General features: G+C 47.8%; 1 protein-coding gene across 1 annotated transcript; it reads left to right on the top strand.

Moving 5' to 3' along the window:
• The first annotated feature begins 238 nt into the window (after window positions 1–238).
• Window positions 239–8,868, top strand: LOC129480635 (calcium uptake protein 1, mitochondrial-like). Its single transcript, XM_055274634.2, has 2 exons — window positions 239–438; window positions 7,861–8,868. The coding sequence occupies exons 1-2, from the start codon at window positions 243–245 to the stop codon at window positions 8,019–8,021; spliced, it is 357 nt and encodes a 118-aa protein (XP_055130609.2). The 5' UTR covers window positions 239–242; the 3' UTR covers window positions 8,022–8,868.
• Window positions 8,869–21,577: the final 12,709 nt, after the last annotated feature.

Here is a 21,577-nt window from a genome sequence, read left to right as displayed (position 1 = left end):
CTCTCGGGTTCAAGCAATTCTCTGCCTCAGCCTCCCGAGTAGCTGGGATTACAGGCACCTGCTACCATGCCCGGCTAATTTTTTGTATTTTTAGTAGAGACAGGGTTTCCCCATCTTGGCCAGGCTGGTCTTGAAGTCCTGGCCTCAGGTGATCCACCCTCCTCGGCCTCCCAAAGTGCTGGAATTACAGGCGTGAGCCACTGTGGCCAGCCTAACTTACCATTTTCTTAAATGTGACTTAAATGCAGTTGAAAACTTGTATTATGACTGAGTCGTTTTATCCCCTGAATCAGAGAAAGCAAAATGAAAGTCCCTCTGCTGTGCTAATGCACCTCTTTCTTTTTTCAGTGACCATGCAGCAGGTGGCCAGGACAGTGGCTAAAGTGGAGCTCTCAGACCACGTGTGTGATGTGGTGTTTGCGCTCTTTGACTGTGATGGTGAGTGGGGCCCTCTGGAGCCGGGAGGGGAAACAGCCTGGCTGCCCTTAGAGGCCCTGTGTATAAGGAGCCTTGCAGACAGCATCGGTGAACCAGCCCATCCTCTTCGAGCTACCCACCTTTCCCACATCAGCAGCTCAGCCCTTGGCATGATGATACTGAGAAATCGAACCCCTGGCCCTGGCTTCTGTTTTCCATTTCTTCTTCTTATAATTCCAATATGCCTATAGGCCTAAATTAATTTATGACCATAAGCATCGTAAAAATGGAAACAAAAATGTCAGACTCAACTTGCTACTTAGCAGATACGGAGCACTCAAGTATCTGAGTGTCTTTAGAAAGAAGACAGTACTGATCTCTCCACCACCCAGGGCACATTCCAGCCAGTCACATTCCATCTCCATAGCATTCCAGCTCCACACAGTGGTCTGTTGTGTCTGTGGCCACTCTGCTCTGTCATTTAGCCCATTCAAGAGATCTGGTTCTGGTTTGACCTTGGCATTACTTTTTAGGTATGGTAGCTGATATACTAATAACGACAATAACAATGGATGCTTACACTTTTTCAATGCTTACTATGCGCCAGAAAGTTAATCTGCTCATTTAATCTTCTGACCTAGGTATTGTTATTGACCACTTTTTACTGATGAGAAAGCTGAGACTCAGAGAGGTTAAGTAAATTTCCTAAGGTCACAAAGATAATAGTATTTGGGAGGTTGAGGCAGGCAGATTACCTGAGGTCAGGAGTTCAAGACCAGCCTGGCCAACATGGTGAAACTTCATCTCTATTAAAAATACAAAAATTAGCCACGCACAGTGGTGCGTGCCTGAAATCCCAGCTACTCAAGAGGCTGAGGCAAGAGAATCACTTGAACCCGGGAGGCAGCAGGGAGCAGAGATCATGCCACAACACTCCAGCCTGGGCGACAGAGCGAGACTCTATCTCAAAAAAAAAAAAAAAAAAGATAATAGTAGATGGCAAAAGCAGGATTTGAACTAAAACTGTACTGCCCCCTCTGTTTTATTTACTATATTACCACCCTCTCTTACCCTACAGCCAGTATTTGTTGTTCATCATCCTCCAGAAAGCTGGGCTAATGGAATTCACGAGCCTGCTCAAAAGCTCCAGCCTATGGACCTTCCCTTTTAGTCCCAGCATAAGAATCACTTCTGGGCTTTTTTATTCCTTAACTTGGTTCCCTGAGCTTTTTAAGGGTAGTTGCAAGTCCTTTTCACCTTCCTACTCCCCATAGGACCTTGGATAGTACTTCTCACATAATAGGTGTTCATTAACTTGAATTATTTATGTTATTAAGTTGAACTTGAGTTATTTAAATCTCTAGCCTTGGCCTGGCGTGGTAGCTCATACCTGTAATCCCAGCACCTTAGGAGGCTAAGGCAGGAAGACTGTTTGAGCCCAGGAGTTTGAGATCAGCCTGGGCAATATAGTAAGACCTCATCGCTACAAAAAAATTTAAAAATTAGCCAGGCATGGTAGCACATGTGTGCCTGTAGTCCCAGCTACTCAGGAGGCTGAAGTGAGAGGATCGCTTGAAGCTGGGAAGTCAAGGCTGCAGTGAGTCATGATCGCACCACTGCACTCCAGCCTGAGTGACAGAGTGAGACCCTGTCTCAAAAAATACAATTAAATAAATAAAATAAATCTCCAGCCTATACCCACAAAACCAAGGTTGAACTCAAAGGAAGCCCTAGGGCTAGGTTAAAGAGATGGCCTCACTCTCAGTTAGGGGCGGGTTTATTCTCTAGAGCTGCCCTGTCCACAGTCTGATACAATCAAGGCACATGTGGCTATTAGCTACATTTAAATTTAAACTAGCTAGTGGCTACTGTATTGAATAGCACAAATATAAAACATTTCCCACATCGCAGAGAGTTCTAACACACAGCACTGCTGTAGACACATATTAACTTTCTCCAGATTTTTCTTTTCACTCCAATCACTTCTAGGTGGTTTAAATTTTTTCCAAAAAAACATTTATTTGTATTATTTTTATAATTTTTGAAGCCAATATCCAAGAGTTTGTCTGTGAAGTAAATATGGGAATAAATGCAACTAGCTTCTCAAGTTCCCTCTTTTCCCTAGAAGTCCTGGGAAATGATGTTTGATTTTCTAGCTTTTTAGAAAAAGGCTCTGTTGGCGGTTTCCGTAGTGTAGTGGTTATCAAGTTCGCCTAACACGCGTAAAGGTCCTCGGTTCAAAACCGGGTGGGAACAAGGGTTGTAGGTTTCTTCCTTCCTTCCTTCCTTCCTTCCTTTCTTTCTTTTTCTCTTTTCCCTCTGTGGCCCAGGCTGCATGTAATCTACTCGCCTCGCTGCTGCCCCGCACCGCGGACTGCCTGCGACTGCCAGCGCTCGCCAGCCTGCTTTTCCTCCTTTGGCTGCAGGCGCGGTTTCGCCATGTTGGCCACGCTGCTCTGCGGCTCCTGACCCCGAGTGCTCTGCCTGCCTCAGCCTCCCCAACTGCTGGGACTGCAGGCGGAGTCTCGCTCACTCGGTGCTCCGTGTGGCCTGGGCTGGAGTGCGGTGGCGTGGTCTCTTGGCTCGCGGCAGCCTCCGCCTCCCAGCCGCCTGCCTTGGCCTACCAGGGTGCTGGGATTGCAGCCCCTTCCCGGCCGCCGCCCCGTCTGGGAGGTGAGGAGCGCCTCTGCCCGGCCACCCATCGTCTGGGAGGTGAGGAGCGCCTCTGCCCGGCCACCCATCGTCTGGGAGGTGAGGAGCGCCTCTGCCCGGCCACCCATCGTCTGGGAGGTGAGGAGCGCCTCTGCCCGGCCACCCATTGTCTGGGAAGTGAGGAGCGCCTCTGCCTGGCCGCCCTGTTTGGGAAGAAGTGAGGAGCGCCTCTGCCCGGCCACCCCGTCTGGGAGGTGAGGAGCGACTCTGCCTGGCCGCCCCGTCTGGGAAGAAGTGGGGAGCGCCTCTGCCCGGCCGCCGCGTCCGGGAAGAAGTGAGGAGCGCCTCTGCCCGGCCACCCATCGTCTGGGAAGTGAGGAGCGCCTCTGCCCGGCCACCCATCGTCTGGGAAGTGAGGAGCGCCTCTGCCCGGCCACCCATCGTCTGGGAAGTGAGGAGCGCCTCTGCCCGGCCACCCATCGTCTGGGAAGTGAGGAGCGCCTCTGCCCGGCCACCCATCGTCTGGGAAGTGAGGAGCGCCTCTGCCCGGCCACCCATCGTCTGGGAAGTGAGGAGCGCCTCTGCCCGGCCGCCCCGTCTGGGAAGAAGTGAGGAGCGCCTCTGCCCGGCCGCCCCGTCTGGGAAGAAGTGAGGAGCGCCTCTGCCCGGCCGCCCCGTCTGGGAAGAAGTGAGGAGCGCCTCTGCCCGGCCGCCCCATCTGGGAAGAGGTGGGGAGCGTCTCTGCCCGGCCGCCCCGTCTGGGAAGTGAGGAGCGCCTCTGCCCGGCCGCCCCGTCTGGGATGTGGGGAGCGCCTCTGCCCGACCACCCTGTCTGGGAGGTCTACCACAGAGGCCAGAAGCAATGTGGGGGCTGGACGTGGTGACTCATGCCTGTGGTCCCGGCACTCTGGCGGGCCCAGGCGGGTTGATCACTTCAGGCTGGGAGTTCGAGACCAGCCTGGCCAACATGGCGAAACATATGAAAAATACAACAGACAAACCAACCAACCAACTCAGTGACAACAAAACAGGTCTATCCTGGAGTCATACTCTAATTTTTTCTATTTTCCTCCCTTTCTGATCCTTTATCCCACTTTCTTTTTCTTCCTCTTCCTTCTCCTTCTTCGTCAAATAGAGGATTGAGTTATTATCACTGATCCATATAAAGTCCCTCTCTCATTTATTTTGATTCCCACTCCCCATTTCTATTCCCCGTCTTCCGATGTGCAACCTTCCTAATATGTTTGATACGCATCTTTTTGTTTGTATGTATTTTTAGAAAATGTTTATTGTTTTTGTGTGCAAAAAAAAAAATTAATTAAAAAAAAATAATAATACACATGCAAAAAAAAAAGAAAAAGGCTCTGTCAATATCTACTTAAATCACCTTTGGAAAATTATTTAACATCTCAGATTTATTTTCTTAATCTAGAAAGAAAAAAATATACTTAATAAAAAGCCGTTGTTATTTTTACCACTGCAAGATCTTAGGTCAAAATGCCAAAGGAAAGCCTGTACAGTGGCTCACAACCATAATCCCAGCAACTTGGGAGGCTGAGATGGGAAGATCGCTTGAGGCCAGGAGTTCAAGACCAGCTTAGGCAACATAGCAAGATCCCATCTCTACAAAAAACAAGTTTAGCCAAGGTGTGGTAGTGTGGGCATGTAGTTCTAGCTACTGGAAAGCTGAGGTGTGAGGATCACTTGAGCCCAGGAGTTTGAGACTGTAGTGAGGTATGATCCTAGCGCTGCACTCCAGCTTGGGCAACAGAGCAAGACCTCATCTCAAAAAAAAAAAAAAAAAATGAACAAACAAAATAAAGTGCCAGGGGATGGAGAATTCGATTTTCAAATAGACTTCTTCATCACAGATTTTAGAATTGAACTCACAAATCACACATGCATGCCAATAACATAGAGTTATAGACCTGGTCCATAGTAACAAAATCCACTCATAATGGTCATGTGGTCATCTCTGTCCTTACGGAAGCAGAAGGTAAGCCCATACTAGTTTGAATGAAGTGACTTCATTGAGGCTCACTCTTGTTGCCCACGCTGGAGTGCAACAGCAACAGCACGATCTTGGTTCACTGCACCCTCTGCCTCCTGGGGTCAAGCTCTTATTGCCCAGGCTGGAGTGCAATGGCATGATCTCGGCTCACTGCAATCTCCGCCTCCTGGGTTCAAGCGATTCTCCTGCCTCAGCCTCCCGAGTAGCTGGGATTACAGGTGCCCACCATCATGCCCAGCTAATTTTTTGTATTTTTAGTAAGGACAGGGTTTTACCATGTTGGCCAGGCTGGTCTTGAACTCCTGGCCTTAAGCAATCTGCCTGCCTCAGCCTCCCAAAGTGCTGTGATTACAAGTGTGACATACTGTGCCCAGCCTAAAGTACAAATATCTTAAGTGTACAGCTTGGTAAATTTTTAAAAAGCTGAACACACTTGTATAACCAGCATTATTTAGAAACATCACGTTACCAGGACTACAGAGCCCCACTTGGTACCTCCAGTCACTTCCTTCCCCAAGAGTCACCACTTTTCTGACTTCTGGTAACACAGTTTTACCTTTGTACTTTATATAAATAAGCCAAGGGTTTTTTTGTTTTGGTTTTGGGTTTTGTTTGTTGGGTTTGGTTTTGGGTTTTGTCTTGCTGTGGGGGTTTCCTGTCTCTGAGGATGCCCATACTCTCTTCAGCCAGAAAACATGAGCCAGTTTAGGTTTTTGGTACTCTACAGAAGTAAACCATTTATTCTTTCTTTCTACACTCTTCCCAGACCAATCATGAGTAGAGGTAGGTTTGTGGGTTTCCTGCTATCTTATCACCACCGGTAATGGGTGTCATTCTTTTAATCAACAGGGCCCTGGGTGTCTTGCAAAGGGTGACTATACTTCTGCTATTACAGTGGTTACTGTTCTGCCTGGCTTGGGTGGTTTCTAATTAAAACAGATGCTCTCAGCCAGGCGCAGTGTCTCACATCTGTAATCCCAGCACTTTGGGAGGCCAAGGCGGGCGGATCACGAGGTCAGGAGATTGAGACCATCCTGGCTAACACGGTGAAACTCGTCTCTACTAAAAATACAAAAAAAATTAGCCGGGCATGATGGCGGGCGCCTGTGGTCCCAACTACTTGGGAGGCTGAGGCAGGAGAATGGCATGAACCTGGGAGGCGGTACTTGCAGTGATCTGATATCACACCACTGCACTCCAGCCTGAGTGACAGAGCGAGACTCCATCTCAAAAAAAAAATATATATATATATATACAAAAATTAGCCGGGCATGGTGGCACGTGCCTCTAGTCGCAGCTACTCGGGAGGCTGAGGCAGGAGAACCGCTTGAACCTGGGAGGCGGAGGTTGCAGTGAGCTGAGATCGCGCCACTGCACTCCAGCCTGGGCAACAGAGCAAGACTCCGTCTCAAAACAAACAAACAAACAACAACAACAAAAAAAAAACAGATGCTCTCCAAAGTTTCTTCCAGCCTTCTGACACTGTAGAGGGTGGATTGGGAAACCATGAGAAAATGGGCTCGATCCAAAGCCAAAGTCTGATTTTGGTTTTCACCACGAAACCCCCTCACCATCTCTCCATTACAGCAGAGAGACTATTGCAGCAGTCTCCTAACTGACCCCCATATTCCAGGTGTGCCGCCTTCCAGTCCATCCTCACACAGCCAGCCAGAAAAATCTGTCCAAAATGGAAATCTGCCTACTTCTTACTCCCCTGCTTCCAGTTTTTTTTTCTGATTTTCCATTGCCTGGAAGAGAAAGTGCCAGCCCTTTAGAAGCAATACAGACCCTGGGGGACCTGTCTCCTGCCCACATCTTTTTTTTTTTTTTTTTCCAAGAGACATGGTCTCACTGTGTCACCCAGGCTGGAGTGCAGTAATCATCATAGCACACTGCAGCCTTGAGCTCCTGGTGACTGCTGCAATCACCGAGTGTTAATCAAGCGATCTTCCTGCCTTAGCCTCCCAAGTAGCTGGGACTACAGGTGTCCACCACCATGCCCAGTTAATTTGAAAAAAATTTTTAGAGACTGGGTCTCGCTATGTTGTCTGGGCTGGTCTTAAACTCTTGACCTCAAGAGATCCTCCTGCCTCAGCCTCCAAAGTAGCTAGGAAATCAAGCACAAGCCACCACACTCAGCTCCCTGCCTTCCTCCTTAGTTTACTTCCCATACACCTGCTTCTTTAGTGTCCAGCAATACCTAACTGCCTACTTGCAGTTCCGTGGCAGCCACGCTGTATCCTGCCTGTACCCATGCTTATGCTACTTCTCCGCCCTGGAATGCCTCCCCCATCTCCCCTTAACTTGGCCAATTGCTGCTAATCCTGTGATATTCCACTCAGGAGTCACTTCCAGGAAGCCTTTACCATCTGTACTTGCATTACCCTCAGCCAGGGTGGGAGATTCTTCCTCTGTGCCCCCATAGCATCCTCTGTTTACCCCACACTGTGGTATAATAATCTGTCTCTCCTACAACCTGGGAGTATTTCAAGGGACAAAGCACAAAGCTCATTTATCTCCTTGTTCTAAACACTTGGCACAAGACCTGGCATATACTGTATTTTCATTCAACTTTTGTCACACTACACTGAACTGTCACTGAGTTGCAGTCGGAAATATCGAGGAAGGAATAAACTAATGAACTCTAAGATAAGAGAATTGAGTTTGGCTGTTGAGAATGTCTGGGCTTTGGAATCCACTTTGTGTGGACAATGGAATTTTCTCAGTGGCATTGTTCCAAGGCCAACACTTATCCCTGTTGTTTTTGCCTCTTCCTCTAGGCAATGGCAAGCTGAGCAATAACGAATTTGTTTCCATCATGAAGCAACGGCTGATGAGAGGCTTGGAAAAGCCCAACGACATGGGTTTCACTCGCCTCATGCAGGCCATGTGGAAATGTGCACAGGAAACTGCCTGGGACTTCGCTTTACCCAAACAGTAACCCCACACTGCAAGAGGGGACCTCTCCACCCCCAGTACCCCAGACCCCCTCCGCAGAGTCTCGGCAGAGCCCTTTGTGCTGCTGCTTCTGGAAGTAGTCTCCCTTCCTCCCGGGATGACCTCAGGACTCTGTCGGTTTCCCGTCTTTACCCTTCCCCGTCCCCGTGTTCTGCTGGGCTCTGATTCTGCCCAATGAGTATCCCCATAGGTTCTCAAAAACATGAACAAGTTTGAAAAGCTCAGACATTTGTCAGCCTCAACAGCACTACCCATTCAAGCATCCTGTGGATAAAGAATGCTGGGAACCATCCACACACCTGCCAACCCTGGGAAGCATCCAGTTCTCAAATGGTTTTTGCTATGGATTTATATTAACAAGAACATTCCGTGACTTCCCTCCTGCTGGTATTTTAAAGCCACAAGTAGGGAAGATATCTAGCAGGCAGAAAGAAGTCTGTGATGATAAATAATGGTGAGGATGACCTAGGCACCCTACGCTAGTGTGAGAAGCCTGCGCCCCAGGAAGGATCTGTGTTAGTCCCTGGGATGGCTCCGAGGCCTGCTCTAGGAAGGCAGTGTGCTCAGTGGGAACACAGCAAGATTCAGAATTTAAAGTAGTTGCTTCATGGCTCTGTGCACTCCCTTTTCTTCCTCGCAGCCTCCCTAAGATGACTCCAGTGTGACCCTGTGCTTAGTGAGCAATAGTGATTGAGCTCATGTTCCCTGCCAGTGCCGTTTCCCCTCCAGGATGGGCCTCTAAAGCTGAGGCCTGGCTCAGAGCCTGTTTGCCCTCTGTCTTAAACAATTGTAAAATATCACTTTAATTATAACCATTTGCAATAAACATCCCCCAAAGTTCCCTGTCTCCTTTATTTTAGGGTCCTCTAGGCCCTTTTCATTTTATGTCCCCACTGGGTTTGAGATCTTGCTGGAAGCAGACCTGTTTTCTTTCTATCAGAGTCTGGTTCTTTCTGATGAAGAGCAACTTTAGCCACAGACAAAAAGTGAGCTTTTGGAGGTTAGTGGTGGCATTGTCCCCACACAGTTTGGTTAGCATTTCATTCTGGGCCAAGGTACACCGTCCTTGCTTATTCATGCCCCACAGTAAAGAACTAAGATAGGGAGTATGTGAGGAATCATCTAGCATGGTGGACCTAAGTTGTGTGGGGTTTTTTGTTTTTGCTTTTGTTTTGAGACAGGGTCTCTCTGCAACCCAGGCTGGAATGCAGTGGTGCAATCCTGGCTCACTGCAACCACTGCCTCCCAGGCTCAAGCCATCCTCCCACCTCGGCCTCCTGAGTAGCTGGGACTATAGGTGCACACCACCACGCCTGGCTAATTTTTGTATTTTTTGTAGAGACAGAGTTTTGCCACGTTGCCCTACGCATTTCACCATGAGGACCTAAGTTTTAAGAACCATAACAACCGGCTGGGCACAGTGGCTCACACCTGTAATCCCAGCACTTGGGGAGGCTGAGGCTGGCAGATCACGAGGTCAGGAGTTTAAGACCAGCCCGATCAACATGGTGAAACCCTGTCTCTACTAAAAAGCCGGGCATGGTGGCATGTGCCTGTAATCCCAGCTACTCAGGAGGCTGAGGCAGGAGAATCACTTGGAACTGGGAGGTGGAGGTTGCAGTGAGCCAAGATCGCGCCATTGCACTCCAGCCCGGTGACAGAGCAAGACTGTGTCTCCAAAAAAAAAAAAAAAAAAAGAAGAACCATAACAACCAGTGTTGTATGGTGGATCTAATTTTGCCACTAACTCAGTGTGGTCTTGAGCAAGTCATTTCCCACCTGTTTCCTCATCTATAAAATGACAGCTAGGGATGGGCTAAAGGAGCCTTGAGGTTTCTTCCAAGTCCCAAAGCCTCTGCTTCAGCTCTCCTCCAGAATGCCTGCAGCCCCCAGAACCTCCAGGTAATGCTTCCTGGCATGTCTCCTTGGCATGGCCAACATCATAGAACCACCATACCAAAAACTCGGCCCTTCCTGTGAGGCGGCAGCTCTGAACGTATTAGTAGGGAGTACTTGTAAGCCAGAGAAGAACAGAGGCCTGGCTCTGCACCTGTGGCTCCACTGGGAAGGTACTAACCCCAGCATTTACAGAGCAGTTTAAGAATCTCCTTTTTTTTTTTTTTTCTTTTTTTTTGAGACAGAGTCTTGCTCACTCTGTTACCGAGGCACGATCTTGACTCACTCACTGCAACCTCCGCCTCCTAAATTCATGTGATTCTCCTGCCTCGGCCTCCTGAGTAGCTAGGATTACAGGTATGCACCACCACACCCGGCTAACTTTTGTATTTTTAGGAGAGGTGGGGTTTCACCATGTTGGCGAAGCTGGTCTCAAAACTCCTGACCTCAAGTGTTCTGCCCACCTCGGCCTCCCAAAGTGCTGGGATTACAGGCGTGAGCCACCACACCAGGCCACAACCTCACTTTTAACATCCTTTCTGGGATATTAGATTATCTCTCAAAGGGGTTGGCCACTCTCCTACCTTATCTAACTGCCACCTTTTCCCTCTTGGGGTGTCCCTGGTATCAAAGCAAAGGCTTTGCTCTTCTCATCGCTCCAGGCCTGGGGCATAAGCAAAATGTGAACTTTTCTTAAATTTGTCCCAGAATCCTAAAATCACTCTTTCCTTTGACCCTCCTTTCTCCGGCCTGAAAGAGGAGTCTCATTCACGGCCTTTGTGGGACATTCATTTCCCTACAAGAGATCTGCTGATTGGCCTGGGTTCTCTAAAGCTGAAAGCTGGAGCATGGCAGGAGAGGGTCAGGATCTCACATGCAACATCTTGAAACCCAGGGTCAAGGGTACCTATCACAGGTACGTGGAATTCCAAACGAACTCCACCAGCTCCTAGGAGTGCCTGAGGAAGCAGAGGGTGGTCCAAGTCCTCAAGAAGATGTGACAGCCGCACTTTGGCACAATAGGTTAAATGTGCAGGTGAGAGGTACAAGCTAAGTCACCCAGAAGAGGCTAAGTCACCCAGAAGAGACCAAGTTCCCCCAAGGAAAAAGTCCTCGGGCAAGGTGACATGTGAGCAGCCGGAGACGATTTTAGTAGGCAGAGTTTTTGATGAGCTGGGGAGCATATGGGAACACACAGGGTTGATTTCTGCTTCGCTTGTTATTCAGATTGTTGCTTCTAACCTAGATAGAATAAGCCTCCCCTCCTCCAAGACTCAGCTCATCCAGCATGGTGGCTCACATCTGTAATCCCAGCACTATAGGAGGCCGAGGTGGGAGGATCGCTTGAGCCCAGGAGTTTGAGCCCAGGAGTTCGAGGCGACACAGCGAAACCCCATCTCTACAAAAAATTATAAAAATTAGCCAAGTGTGGTGGCACACACCTGTAGTCCCAGCGGCTGAGGTGGGAGGATCACTTGAGCCTGGAGGCGGAAGTTGCAGTGAGCCGAAATCACACCACTGCACTCCAGCCTGGGTGACAGAGTGAGACCCTGTCTCAAAAACAAAGAATGTGTATACACAATCTTTAAGTGCCCCGCCTAGTTTTAGTTCTGGCTAGAGCATATGCTCTATAACCCTGTTGGACTCTAAGGCAAAGGAGAGGTCCAGGCAATCACTGCATCCAGGCAAGGCAGCAGGCACGGCAGCTTGGGAGCCAGGAGTCAGGCCCCGCGGCGAGGGCATCCGACTGCAAGCCTTAGCAGGGCCCAAGCAGGGTTATGTGCCCTCTCAAGAAACAGAACAGGAAGGAGGAGGAGACAGGGTCTGGTTTAGCTTTCAGGCTTCAAGTGCCACCTGCTGGCAAGAAGGCTCAGTGCAAGGACTCATTGGCCCAGAGCCAGGGAAGGGGAGGCTGCGCCAGTCCAGCCTAGTAGACCCAGCCCTACTCCAGAGAATAGGCCTTCCCAGGGAGTGGAGTGGAATGAATGGCCAGAGACGGATCATAACCATAAAGAGTGACGCTATTGGGAGGCCAAGGTGGGCAAATCACGAGGTCAGGAGATCGGGACCATCCTGGCTAGCACAGATTAGCACAGACTCTACTAAACTCTACTAAAAATACAACAAAAATTTGCCAGGCATGGTGGCACATGCCTGCAATCCCAGCTACTCGGGAGGCTGAGTCAGGAGAATTGCTTGAACCCGGGAGGTAGAGGTTGCAGTGAACCGAGATCATGCCACTGCACTCCAGCCTGGCGACAGAGCAATCTCAAAAAAAAAAAAAAAAAAAAAAAAGCGTGACACTAGGGATCTGAATGTAATTGCGCAGAGGAAAAGAGCTATTTATGCCCATGAGGTATTGTTTGTTTTCTGTGTCCTAAGAATGGGAATTCTTCCTAGGAATTAAGAAGGTATAATTCACTCTCTTCATTCTACAACTCTACTGATCGTCTACCACGGACCCAAGCACTAAGCAAGGTTTTCAAGGAGTTTGCATTCTAGTGAGGAAAACAGAAAATAAGCCATAAAGTTAAGTACAGGCTGCTACAAGAACACTTAGAAGAGCAGGAGCCAGGTGCAGTGGCTCACACCTGTAACCCCAGCACTTTGGGAGGCCAAGGCGGGCAGATCACCTGAGGTTAGGAGTTCAAGACCAGCCTGGGCAACACAGTGAGACCCCTGTCTCTAAACAAACAAACAAACAAAAATTAGCCAGGCATGGTGGCACATGCCTGTAGTCTCAGCTACTCAGGAGCTAAGGCAGGAAGATTGCTTGAGCCAAGGAGGTTGAGGCTGCAGTGAGCCAAGATTACACCACTGCACACCAGCCAGGGTGACAGAGCAAGACTCTGTCTCAAAGGCCATCTAATGCAGACTTGGGAGTTCAAGGCAGGCTTGCAGAGGAAGTGGCTTGGTCTTGTTTATTTAAAAAAGTGGCCGGGCTCGGTGGCTCACGCCTGTAATCTCAGCACTTTGGGAGGCCGAGGTGGGCAGATCACAAGGTCAAGAGATCGAGACCATCCCGGCCAACATGGTGAAACCCCGTCTGTACTAAAAATTAGCCAGGTGTGGTGGCGGGCGCCTGTAATCCCAGCTACTCAGGAGGCTGAGGCAGGAGAACTGCTTGAACCCGGGAGGCAGAGGTTGCAGTGAGCCAAGATTGTGCCACTGCACTCCAGCCTGGAGACAGAGTGAGACTCCATCTCAAAAATGATAATAATAATAATAATAATAATACTATGAACTTTATACCAATAAATTTGAAATTGATTGTTTCCTAGAAAATATAATTTACCAAAAAAAACACAAGGCAACAAAATCTAAACAGACTATAATAAACTGAATCAGTAATTAGAAATCTACTTACAACAAAAAGTACCAAATCCAGATGGCTTTATAAGAGGGAGAAAAAAAAAAATAACTAATCAGATTCTGTAGGGCCCTGTAATCCCCAGTGAGGAGTTTGGACGTTTATCTTAACGATAATTAGAAGCCACCGAAGGGCTTTAAGCAGGAAAATGACATAATGAGCTTTGATTTTTAAAATGATGGCTTTGCCTGCATCCAGGTTGGCATGTGATCCAGGCTGGAGATTTATAATCAGTTTTAAAATGCTGAAAGCGGCTAGGTTTGGTGGCTCACGTCTGTAATCCCAGCACTTTGGGAGGCCAAGGCAGGCGGATCACCTGAGGTCAGGAGTTCAAAACCAGCCCGCCAACATGGCGAAACCCCATCTCTACTAAAAATACAAAAATTAGCCAGGCGTGGTGGCGGGAGCCTGTAATCCCAGCTACTTGGGAGGGTGAGACAGAAGCATCGCTTGAACTCGGAAGGCGGAGGTTGCAGTGAGCCAAGATCGCGCCACTGCAGTCCAGCCTGGATGATGGAGCAAGACTCCATCTCAAAAATAAAATAAAATATTAAAATGCTGAAAGCCTTGATTAGGGCAGTGCCTGCAAAGCTGGAGGATTTAGGAGTTGTTTAGGTCTGAGTGATTTGGGCTGAGGGGTAGGCATGAGGGTAATAAATTGGAGGATGATGAAGGGAGAATGAATAATTTAGGATGAAACCCGGGTTTCTGTTTGGGTAACTACATGTATGGTGGTGCTCTTCAGTGGGACTGGGAAATTGGGAGGAGAGCCAAGTTTCAATAGATGATGAGGCCATTTTTGGCTTGTTGAGGTGCCAAGAGACATCCAGTGGAATTATCTGGTAGGTAGACAGGAGGGTCTGGGCCCAGGAAAGAGGTCTGGGGGGAGATATGGTTTGGGAATCTCCTATAAAACCTGGGTTTTGGCCAGGCACAGTGGCTCACACTTGTAATCCCAGCACTTTGGGAGGCCGAGGTGGGTGGATCACCTGAGGTCAGGAGTTCAAGACCAGCCTGACCAACATGGTGAACCTGTCTCTACTAAAAATACAAAAATTAGCTGGCGTGATGGCAGGTGCCTGTAATCCCAGCTACTCAGGAGGCTAAGGCAGGAGAATCGCTTGAACCCAGGAGGCAGAGGTTGCAGTGAGCTGAGATTGCACCACTGCACTCCAGCCTGGGTGACAGAGCGAGACTCCATCTCAAAAAGAAACCCCAAAACCTGGGTTCCTTCAATTTCAAGGTCAACTGACCGTGAAGACATGAAATATCCAGATCATTTTCCCAACTGTAAAATATTAATACCAGCTCCATCTCTTCCCCCAAGGGAAACTGGAAATAGAAATCATCAAAGTGCAAGGACTTTAACCAAAAAGCCTGTACTTGATGGGATATCCAGGAGACAGACCAGGTTCGGTACAGAGGGCTGTGGTTGGCCTGTGCCCTTATCTCTCCAGTGTCTAGCCTCTGGCTCTCCCTAGGTATAGAAGGCTTCTTCTCCAGGGAGGAGGAGAGAGCAAGGGACTAAAGTGGGGGTCCAGAGGTGCAGTGGGGGAATATTCACATGTTCATTCAACAAATAATTTATTGAAGCTCAAAGTGAAAATCCAATTACTATCAGTTATTCCGTCTTGGGTGAATTATTTTCATCATCTGCAATGTGAGGTTTAGCTTGGTTGTTTGTTTGTTTACAGTTTTTAAACAGGTAAACATCCACATAGTTCCAGAATCAAATATTGGGAATCCACCGGTATTTGATTCCAGAATCATCCACCGAGTGCGGAGGCTCATGTCTGTAATCTCAGCACTTCAGGAGATCAAGGAGGAAGGATCGCTTGAGCTCACGAGTTCAAGACCAGCCTGGGCAACATGACCAAAACCCCATCTCTACTAAAAATACGAAAAAATAACTGGGCGTGGTAGCATGTACCTGTGATCCCAGCTACTTGGGAGGCTGAGGTGGGAGGATCGCTTGAGCCTGGGGAAGTTGAGGCTTTAGTGAGCCTTGATCGTTCTACTGCACTCCAGCCTGGACAACAGAATGAGACCCTGTCTCAAAAAAAAAAAAGGTGTATACATTGAGGTCTCATTCTCAGCCATCCCCACAGCTGCATGGTATTCCATTATATACCATAGCCTAGTCGAAAGGACAGTTTATTGAGGGAGAGATTTTGGAGCCTGGAGTTTTTTTAAAAAAAAAAGAGGCCTTGCAGGGTCACATTTGGAGGCAGAAAGAGACACTGGGGAGCCAGGGAGTAAAAGAGCAAAGGCCATGAAGTGGGGCATATTCCACTGACTTGGCCATTCTTCCTGAAGCCTTAGGAAGGAATCTAGCCCCCTGACTTGCTCAGGGAAGCTCTGGATAAAATATGTGAGGACAGAAAAACCTGTCTGTGGGATTCACTTATTCTATTCATTTAACAAATATGTATGAACCTCTATTAGGTATCAGGCCCTGTGCTCAGACCATGGGGAACACAGGGGCAAGATCTCCAAATTGGTTTAGCTGGAGACAGAATGTAAATAAACTTGCAAGCAAAGGCAGTGAAAGTGGGAGTCCATGGAGGGTCTGGGCTTAATGAGTGCTATGGGAATTCAAAGCAGGGGGAGTTCCTGAAGAAGCCCCTTTCTCAGCCTCAGACCCTGGCTCACATGTCATCTCCCACAGGAAACCTTTCCAGTGCTACACACATAACTGACAACTCTGTCTTCTGAGTCGCTGGAGTTTACACAGTCCCACTGTCCTTACCATAGTACCCTGTCATTCTTTCCAATCTGTTTCTCTTACTAGACTGTCAGCTCCCTGATGGCAGGTTCTGTCCTTATTCATGGTGCATCTCTGAATCCCTAAATCTCTGCACAGTGCCTGGCTTTCCGTATAGACATATGACGATTAAATTCTCTCACACAGAGGAGATAGGGTTTAAGCCAAGCCCTAAAGAATAAATTAGATTTGGACAGATGGGAAAGAATTAAAGCCAACAGGCATATAGATAGGAGTGAGGTGAAGCATTAGCTCAGTAAAGATGGGGAAGGTACAATGGGAAATAAAAGCGTGTTAAAGACAGATTGTGAATTCTTGGTACCCCCAGAGGAGAGAAATCTAGAGGCTGGTGGTCACCCAATACAAAGGTGGTTTTAGGTCTAGGAGCAAAATGAGGAGATGCTGAGATTCATTGGTAGATTCCTTTTTCCAGTGACTTCTGGATGTCTGTGAAGGTGGCAATGAAAGGTTTTGGGTTTTTTTGTTTTGTTTTGTTTTTGTTTTTTTAGACTGTCTCTTCCGTTTGTTGCCGAGGCTTGAAAGCAGTGGTGCGACCTTGGCTCAGTGCAACCTCTGCCTCCCAGGTTCAAGCAATTCTCGTGCCTCAGTCTCTCAAGTAGCTGGGATTACAGGGTTGAGCCACCATGCCCAGCTAATTTTTATATTTTTAGTAGACACAGTATTTCACCATGTTGGCCAGGGTGGTCTTGAACTCCTGATCTCAAGTGATTCGCCCACCTTTGCCTCCCAAAGTGCTAAGATTACAGGCATGAGCCACAGCGTCCAGCCTTTGTCTCTCTTTTTAAGCCTCATCCACCCACAGATACCGTGATCCCAGCTAGTCAGAATGGATGTTTCCAGTTTTTTTCCATTAGATCAAAATCATGACATCTTGATTTCAAAGATCATCAAGGAGAGAGTGTAATTTCAAGTCATCCCCAGCATACCAGCTCCATGACCAGGGACTATAATGTTTAACATGAACTGAGTGGGGTGGGGGCAGGTGTCTCTCTTTCCTGGCCTTTGGACTGAGAGGGACGGATAAAAAGTCAATTTAGCCTCAGGACCAAAAACAAGACAGCCAGTGTGACTTAGATTTGTAAGAAAGGCAGGGGCTCCTTAGACCAGCCTTCAGGGTCAGTTCATAATCCCTTCTGAAACAGCACAGCCTTTCTGAAAATAAACACCTTAGGGAGGCCCTGTGTGGCGGCTCACACCTATAATCCCAGCACTTTGGGAGGCTGAGCTGGGCGTATTACTGGAAGTTAGGAGTTCAAGACCAGCCTGGCCAACATGGTAAAACCCCTACTTTTTGCATTTTGTTAATCTCTACTTTTTGTATTTTGTGAAAATACAAAAATTATCCAGGCATGGAGATGTATGCCTGTAATCTGAGCTACTTAGGAGGCTGAGGCACGAGAATCGCTTGAACCTGGGAGGCAGAGGTTGCAGTGAGCTGAGATTGTGCCACTGCACTTCAGTCTGGAAAACTGAGTGAGACTCCATCTCAAAAAAAAAAAAAAAGGCAAAAGGAAACAGCGACCGGGCACGGTGGCTTATGCTTGTAATCCCAGCACTTTGGGAGGCCGAGGCAGGCAGATTACCTGAGGTCAGGAGTTCCAGACCAGCCTGACCAACAAGGTGAAACCCCACCTCTACTAAAAATACAAAAATTAGCCGGGCATGGTGGCGTGTGCCTGTAGTTCCAGCTACTCGGGAGGCTGAGACAGGAGAATTGCTTGAACCCGGGAGGCAGAGGTTGCAGTGAGCCGAGATTGCACCACTGCAGTCCAGCCTGGGCGATGGAGCAAGACTCTGTCTCAAAAAGAAAAAAGAAAAAGAAAGAAACAGCTTAGGGACCAAGCTGAAAAGCAGAGCGGGGCAAGGAGAAGAATGCAAAAATACGGCATAAAGGGCCCCTACCACAAGCAGCCCGCTTCTCCACATCCTTACTGATCTGGACCCTGCCAATCAAGCCAATGCACTGACCCACAATTTAAATAAGACTTTGTCATTTTATATGAATTGTAGGAAAAGAGGAGGGCTCACCCGCCAGTAGTTGGCCAATCACAATCCAGTTCCCTAACATAACAAAATGACAGACTTTCTTTTCTACTTGAGTGCCTTCTTCACAGTGTGAAGTACAGTCATATACCACATCATAACATTTTGGTCAACTACAGACGACATATATGACAATGGTCCCATAAGATTATAATGGAGCTGAAAAAGTCCTATTGCCTAGTGACATTCATAGCCATCATAAGGTCATAGCACAATGCATTACCTTTTCTAGGTTTAGATACACAAATACTTCCCATTGTATTCGGTACAGTAATGTTCTGTACAGGTTTGTAACCTAGAAGCAACAGGTCATACCTTAAACCCTAGGTGTGTAGTAGGCTATACCATCTTAGGTTTGTATAAGGACTCTATGATGTTCGCACAGTGATGAAATCACCTAACAACACTTTTCTCAGAACATATCCCCGTCATTAAGTGACACATGACTGTATCTTGTAGTCAGCAGGAGAAGACAGGCCTCATGATAGGAAATGGAAAAGAAGACTTCATGATTCTTAGCAGGAGACAGGAAGATGGAAATTGTCGTGCTAGGTCAACAAACCTCAGAGAGGCTGTTTGAAAAGGATCCCAGCATTTATCCATGGACACATTGGGGACCTATCAATTTGTAGAGAACTTAAATTTCTCCAAGTGTAGGACTAGGACTGTCTTATCAAGGAGGGTCTGTACCAGGCCAGCATGGAGTCGTAAGGGTTTGCATTGGAAAGGGAAAAATGGGAATGGAAAGGAAGGTTGGATGTGAAAGAATTTTCCAAGGACCATGTATAGCTGAGGATGCCAGGGCCTTGCTTCTTTCTTATGTGTGTATTTATTTATTGAGACAGGGTCTGACTCTGTGCCCAGGCTAGAGTGCAGTGGGGCAACCATGGCTCCCAGCAGCCTTGACCTCCCAGGCTCATAATCCTCCTGGGTAGCTGGGACTACAGGCACATGCCACCACACCTGGCTAATTTTTGTATTTTTTTAGTAGAGATAGGGTTTCACCATGTTGGCCAGGCTGGTCTTGAACTCCTGACCTCAGGTGATCCACCCACCTCAGCCTCCCAAAGTGCTGAGATTACAGGTGTGAGCCACTGCGCCCAGCCACCTTTACTCTCTTGAATCCATTCCTGTTGGGTTTTCACCCCTAACACACACTAAAAGCAATTTTATGGCCAGGCACAGTGGCTCACACCTGTAATCCCAGCACTTTGGGAGGCTGAGGTGAGAGGATCACTTGAGCCCAGAAGTTTGAGACCAGCCTAGGCAACAAAGTGAGACCCCATCTCTAAAAAAAACTAGCCAGGTGTGGTGGAGCACTCCTGTAGTCCCAGCTATTCAGGAGGCTGAGGTGGGAGGATTGCTTGAGCCCAGAAAGTTGAGGCTGCAGTGAGCCATAACCGTGCCACTGCACTCCAGTCTGGGTAACAGAGTGAGACCCTGTCTCAAAAAAATAAAATGAAATAGATAAAAGCAATTTTGTCAAAGTCAACACTGCCCTCTACACTGCCAAATCCATTGGTCATTTCTCAGGCCTCACATTGCTTGGCCTCTCCACAGGATATGACAAGTTTGACCCCCCTCCCTCCCTCTTTTTCTAAAAAAACTTTTTGTAGAGACAGGGGGTCTCATTATGTTGCCCAGGCTGGTCTTGAACTCCTGGGCTAAAGCAAGCCTCCCACCTCAGCCTCCCCAAGTGCTGGGATTACAGGCATGAGCCACCACACCTGACCTACTCATTTCCTTACAACCTGCTTCTTCACATTCTCCTTTCCTGGATTTTCCTCCTCTTCCAGATCTTTAAATGTTGGCATTTTGTGAGGCTCAGTAATCAGACTTCTGCTCTTCTCCATCTACACTCACTTCCTTGGTGCATATATATATACCACAGCTCACTGCAGCCTTGACCTCCCGTACTCAAGCGATCCTCCCACCTCAGCCTCCTGAGTAGCTGGGACTACAGGCGTGTACTACCACACCCAGCTAATTTTTTATTTTTTTGTAGTGATGGGATCTCACTCTGTTGCCCAGGCTGGTCTCAAACTCCTTGCCTCAAGTGATCCTCCCACCCCTTGCCTCCCAAAATGTTGGGATTACAGGAGTGAGCCACTGTGCCTGGCCCCACAATTATATTTCCAGCTCCTTTTTGCCTAAACCCTACATATGTACAACATCCTAGTCTATATCTCTGCTTGATTCTAAAAAGCATCACAAACTGAATCACTTAATATTCCCCCACCAAACTGCTTTTATAGTCTTTTCCATTTCCTTGTTTTAGTAAATAGAAATTCTCTTCTTCCAGTTATCAAGCCAAAAACATTGGAATCATCCTTGAATCCTTCTCTCACAGCCCACATCCATTGCGTCATTCTGTCTTCAAAATATATCCAGAATTTTACTACTACTCACCACCTCCGCCATTACCCTTATCCAAGTTACCATTAATTTTCACCTGTATTATAATAGTAGCTTCCTGACTCTCATCCGGATTACTGTAGTAGCCTCTTACCAAATCCTGCCCGAAAGGCCAAGCAATGTAAGGGCTGACAGATGACTAGGGGATTCGGCAACGTGGAGGTCACTGGTAACCTTCACAAGATTGCTTTCACTGGAGTGATAGCCCTCGAAGAACGGGATAATGATAGAACTGGATTACACTCTGTAGTAGAATCTTTTTTTTCTTTTTTTTAGATGGAGTTTCGCTCTTGTTGCCCAGGGTGGAATGCAATGGTGTGATCTTGGGTCACCGTAACCTCCGCCTCCCAGGTTCAAGCGATTCTCCCGCCTCAGCCTCCCGAGTAGGTGGGATTACAGGCATGTGCCACCATGCCCGGCTAATTTTGTATTTTTAGTAGAGACGGGGTTTCTCCGTGTTGGTCAGGCTGGTCTCGAACTCCTGACCTCAAGTGATCCGCCCGCGTCGGCCTCCCAAATTGCTGGGATTACAGGCGTGAGCCACCGTGCCCGGCCTGTAGTAGAATCTTTATGCTCCCTAGAGTGTATTCACCTTCTTGATCCTGTTATAACTCACCAAGAGAATTCCCTTTTCAGAGCCTTTGCACTTGCTGTTCCTCTGGCCCGACCACCCTTCCTCCAGACAGTCACATCTACCTGCTATCATTCCTGAATTCTGGTACCTGTTAATGACAGCTTCTGAGAGTTTTCTTTTATCGCGCTATTTAAAATAGCGCCTCCCACTCTCTATCCCTGTGTTTTCCATAATTTTTCTTCAGAGCTTTTATCACTATCTGAATCTAACTGGAGGGCTCCCCCAGCCTACACACACTGGAATGTAAGCTCCATGAGAGCAGGGGCTTTGTTTTGTTCATCCCTGTATCCCCATCATAAAACCATGCCCACAAACAGTGGGCACTCAGTATCTCTTCAGTGAATAAATAACCTTAATCTGAAACGTATATAGTTACATTACGTATATAGATCACCA

Source organism: Symphalangus syndactylus, chromosome 4 (assembly GCF_028878055.3).
Source record: "Symphalangus syndactylus isolate Jambi chromosome 4, NHGRI_mSymSyn1-v2.1_pri, whole genome shotgun sequence".
NCBI lineage: Eukaryota > Metazoa > Chordata > Mammalia > Primates > Hylobatidae > Symphalangus > Symphalangus syndactylus.
Note: the sequence above shows the minus strand (reverse complement) of the source record. Positions and strands in the feature narration are given on the sequence as shown.

Excerpts from the sequence above, each read along its gene's own strand:
- LOC129480635 (XM_055274634.2), top strand. The coding sequence starts at position 243 with ATGCAGTTGAAAACTTGTATTATGACTGAGTCGTTTTATCCCCTGAAT. Across the intron at positions 439-7,860 it reads TGCGCTCTTTGACTGTGATG|GCAATGGCAAGCTGAGCAAT; the intron begins GTGAGTGGGGCC and ends CTCTTCCTCTAG.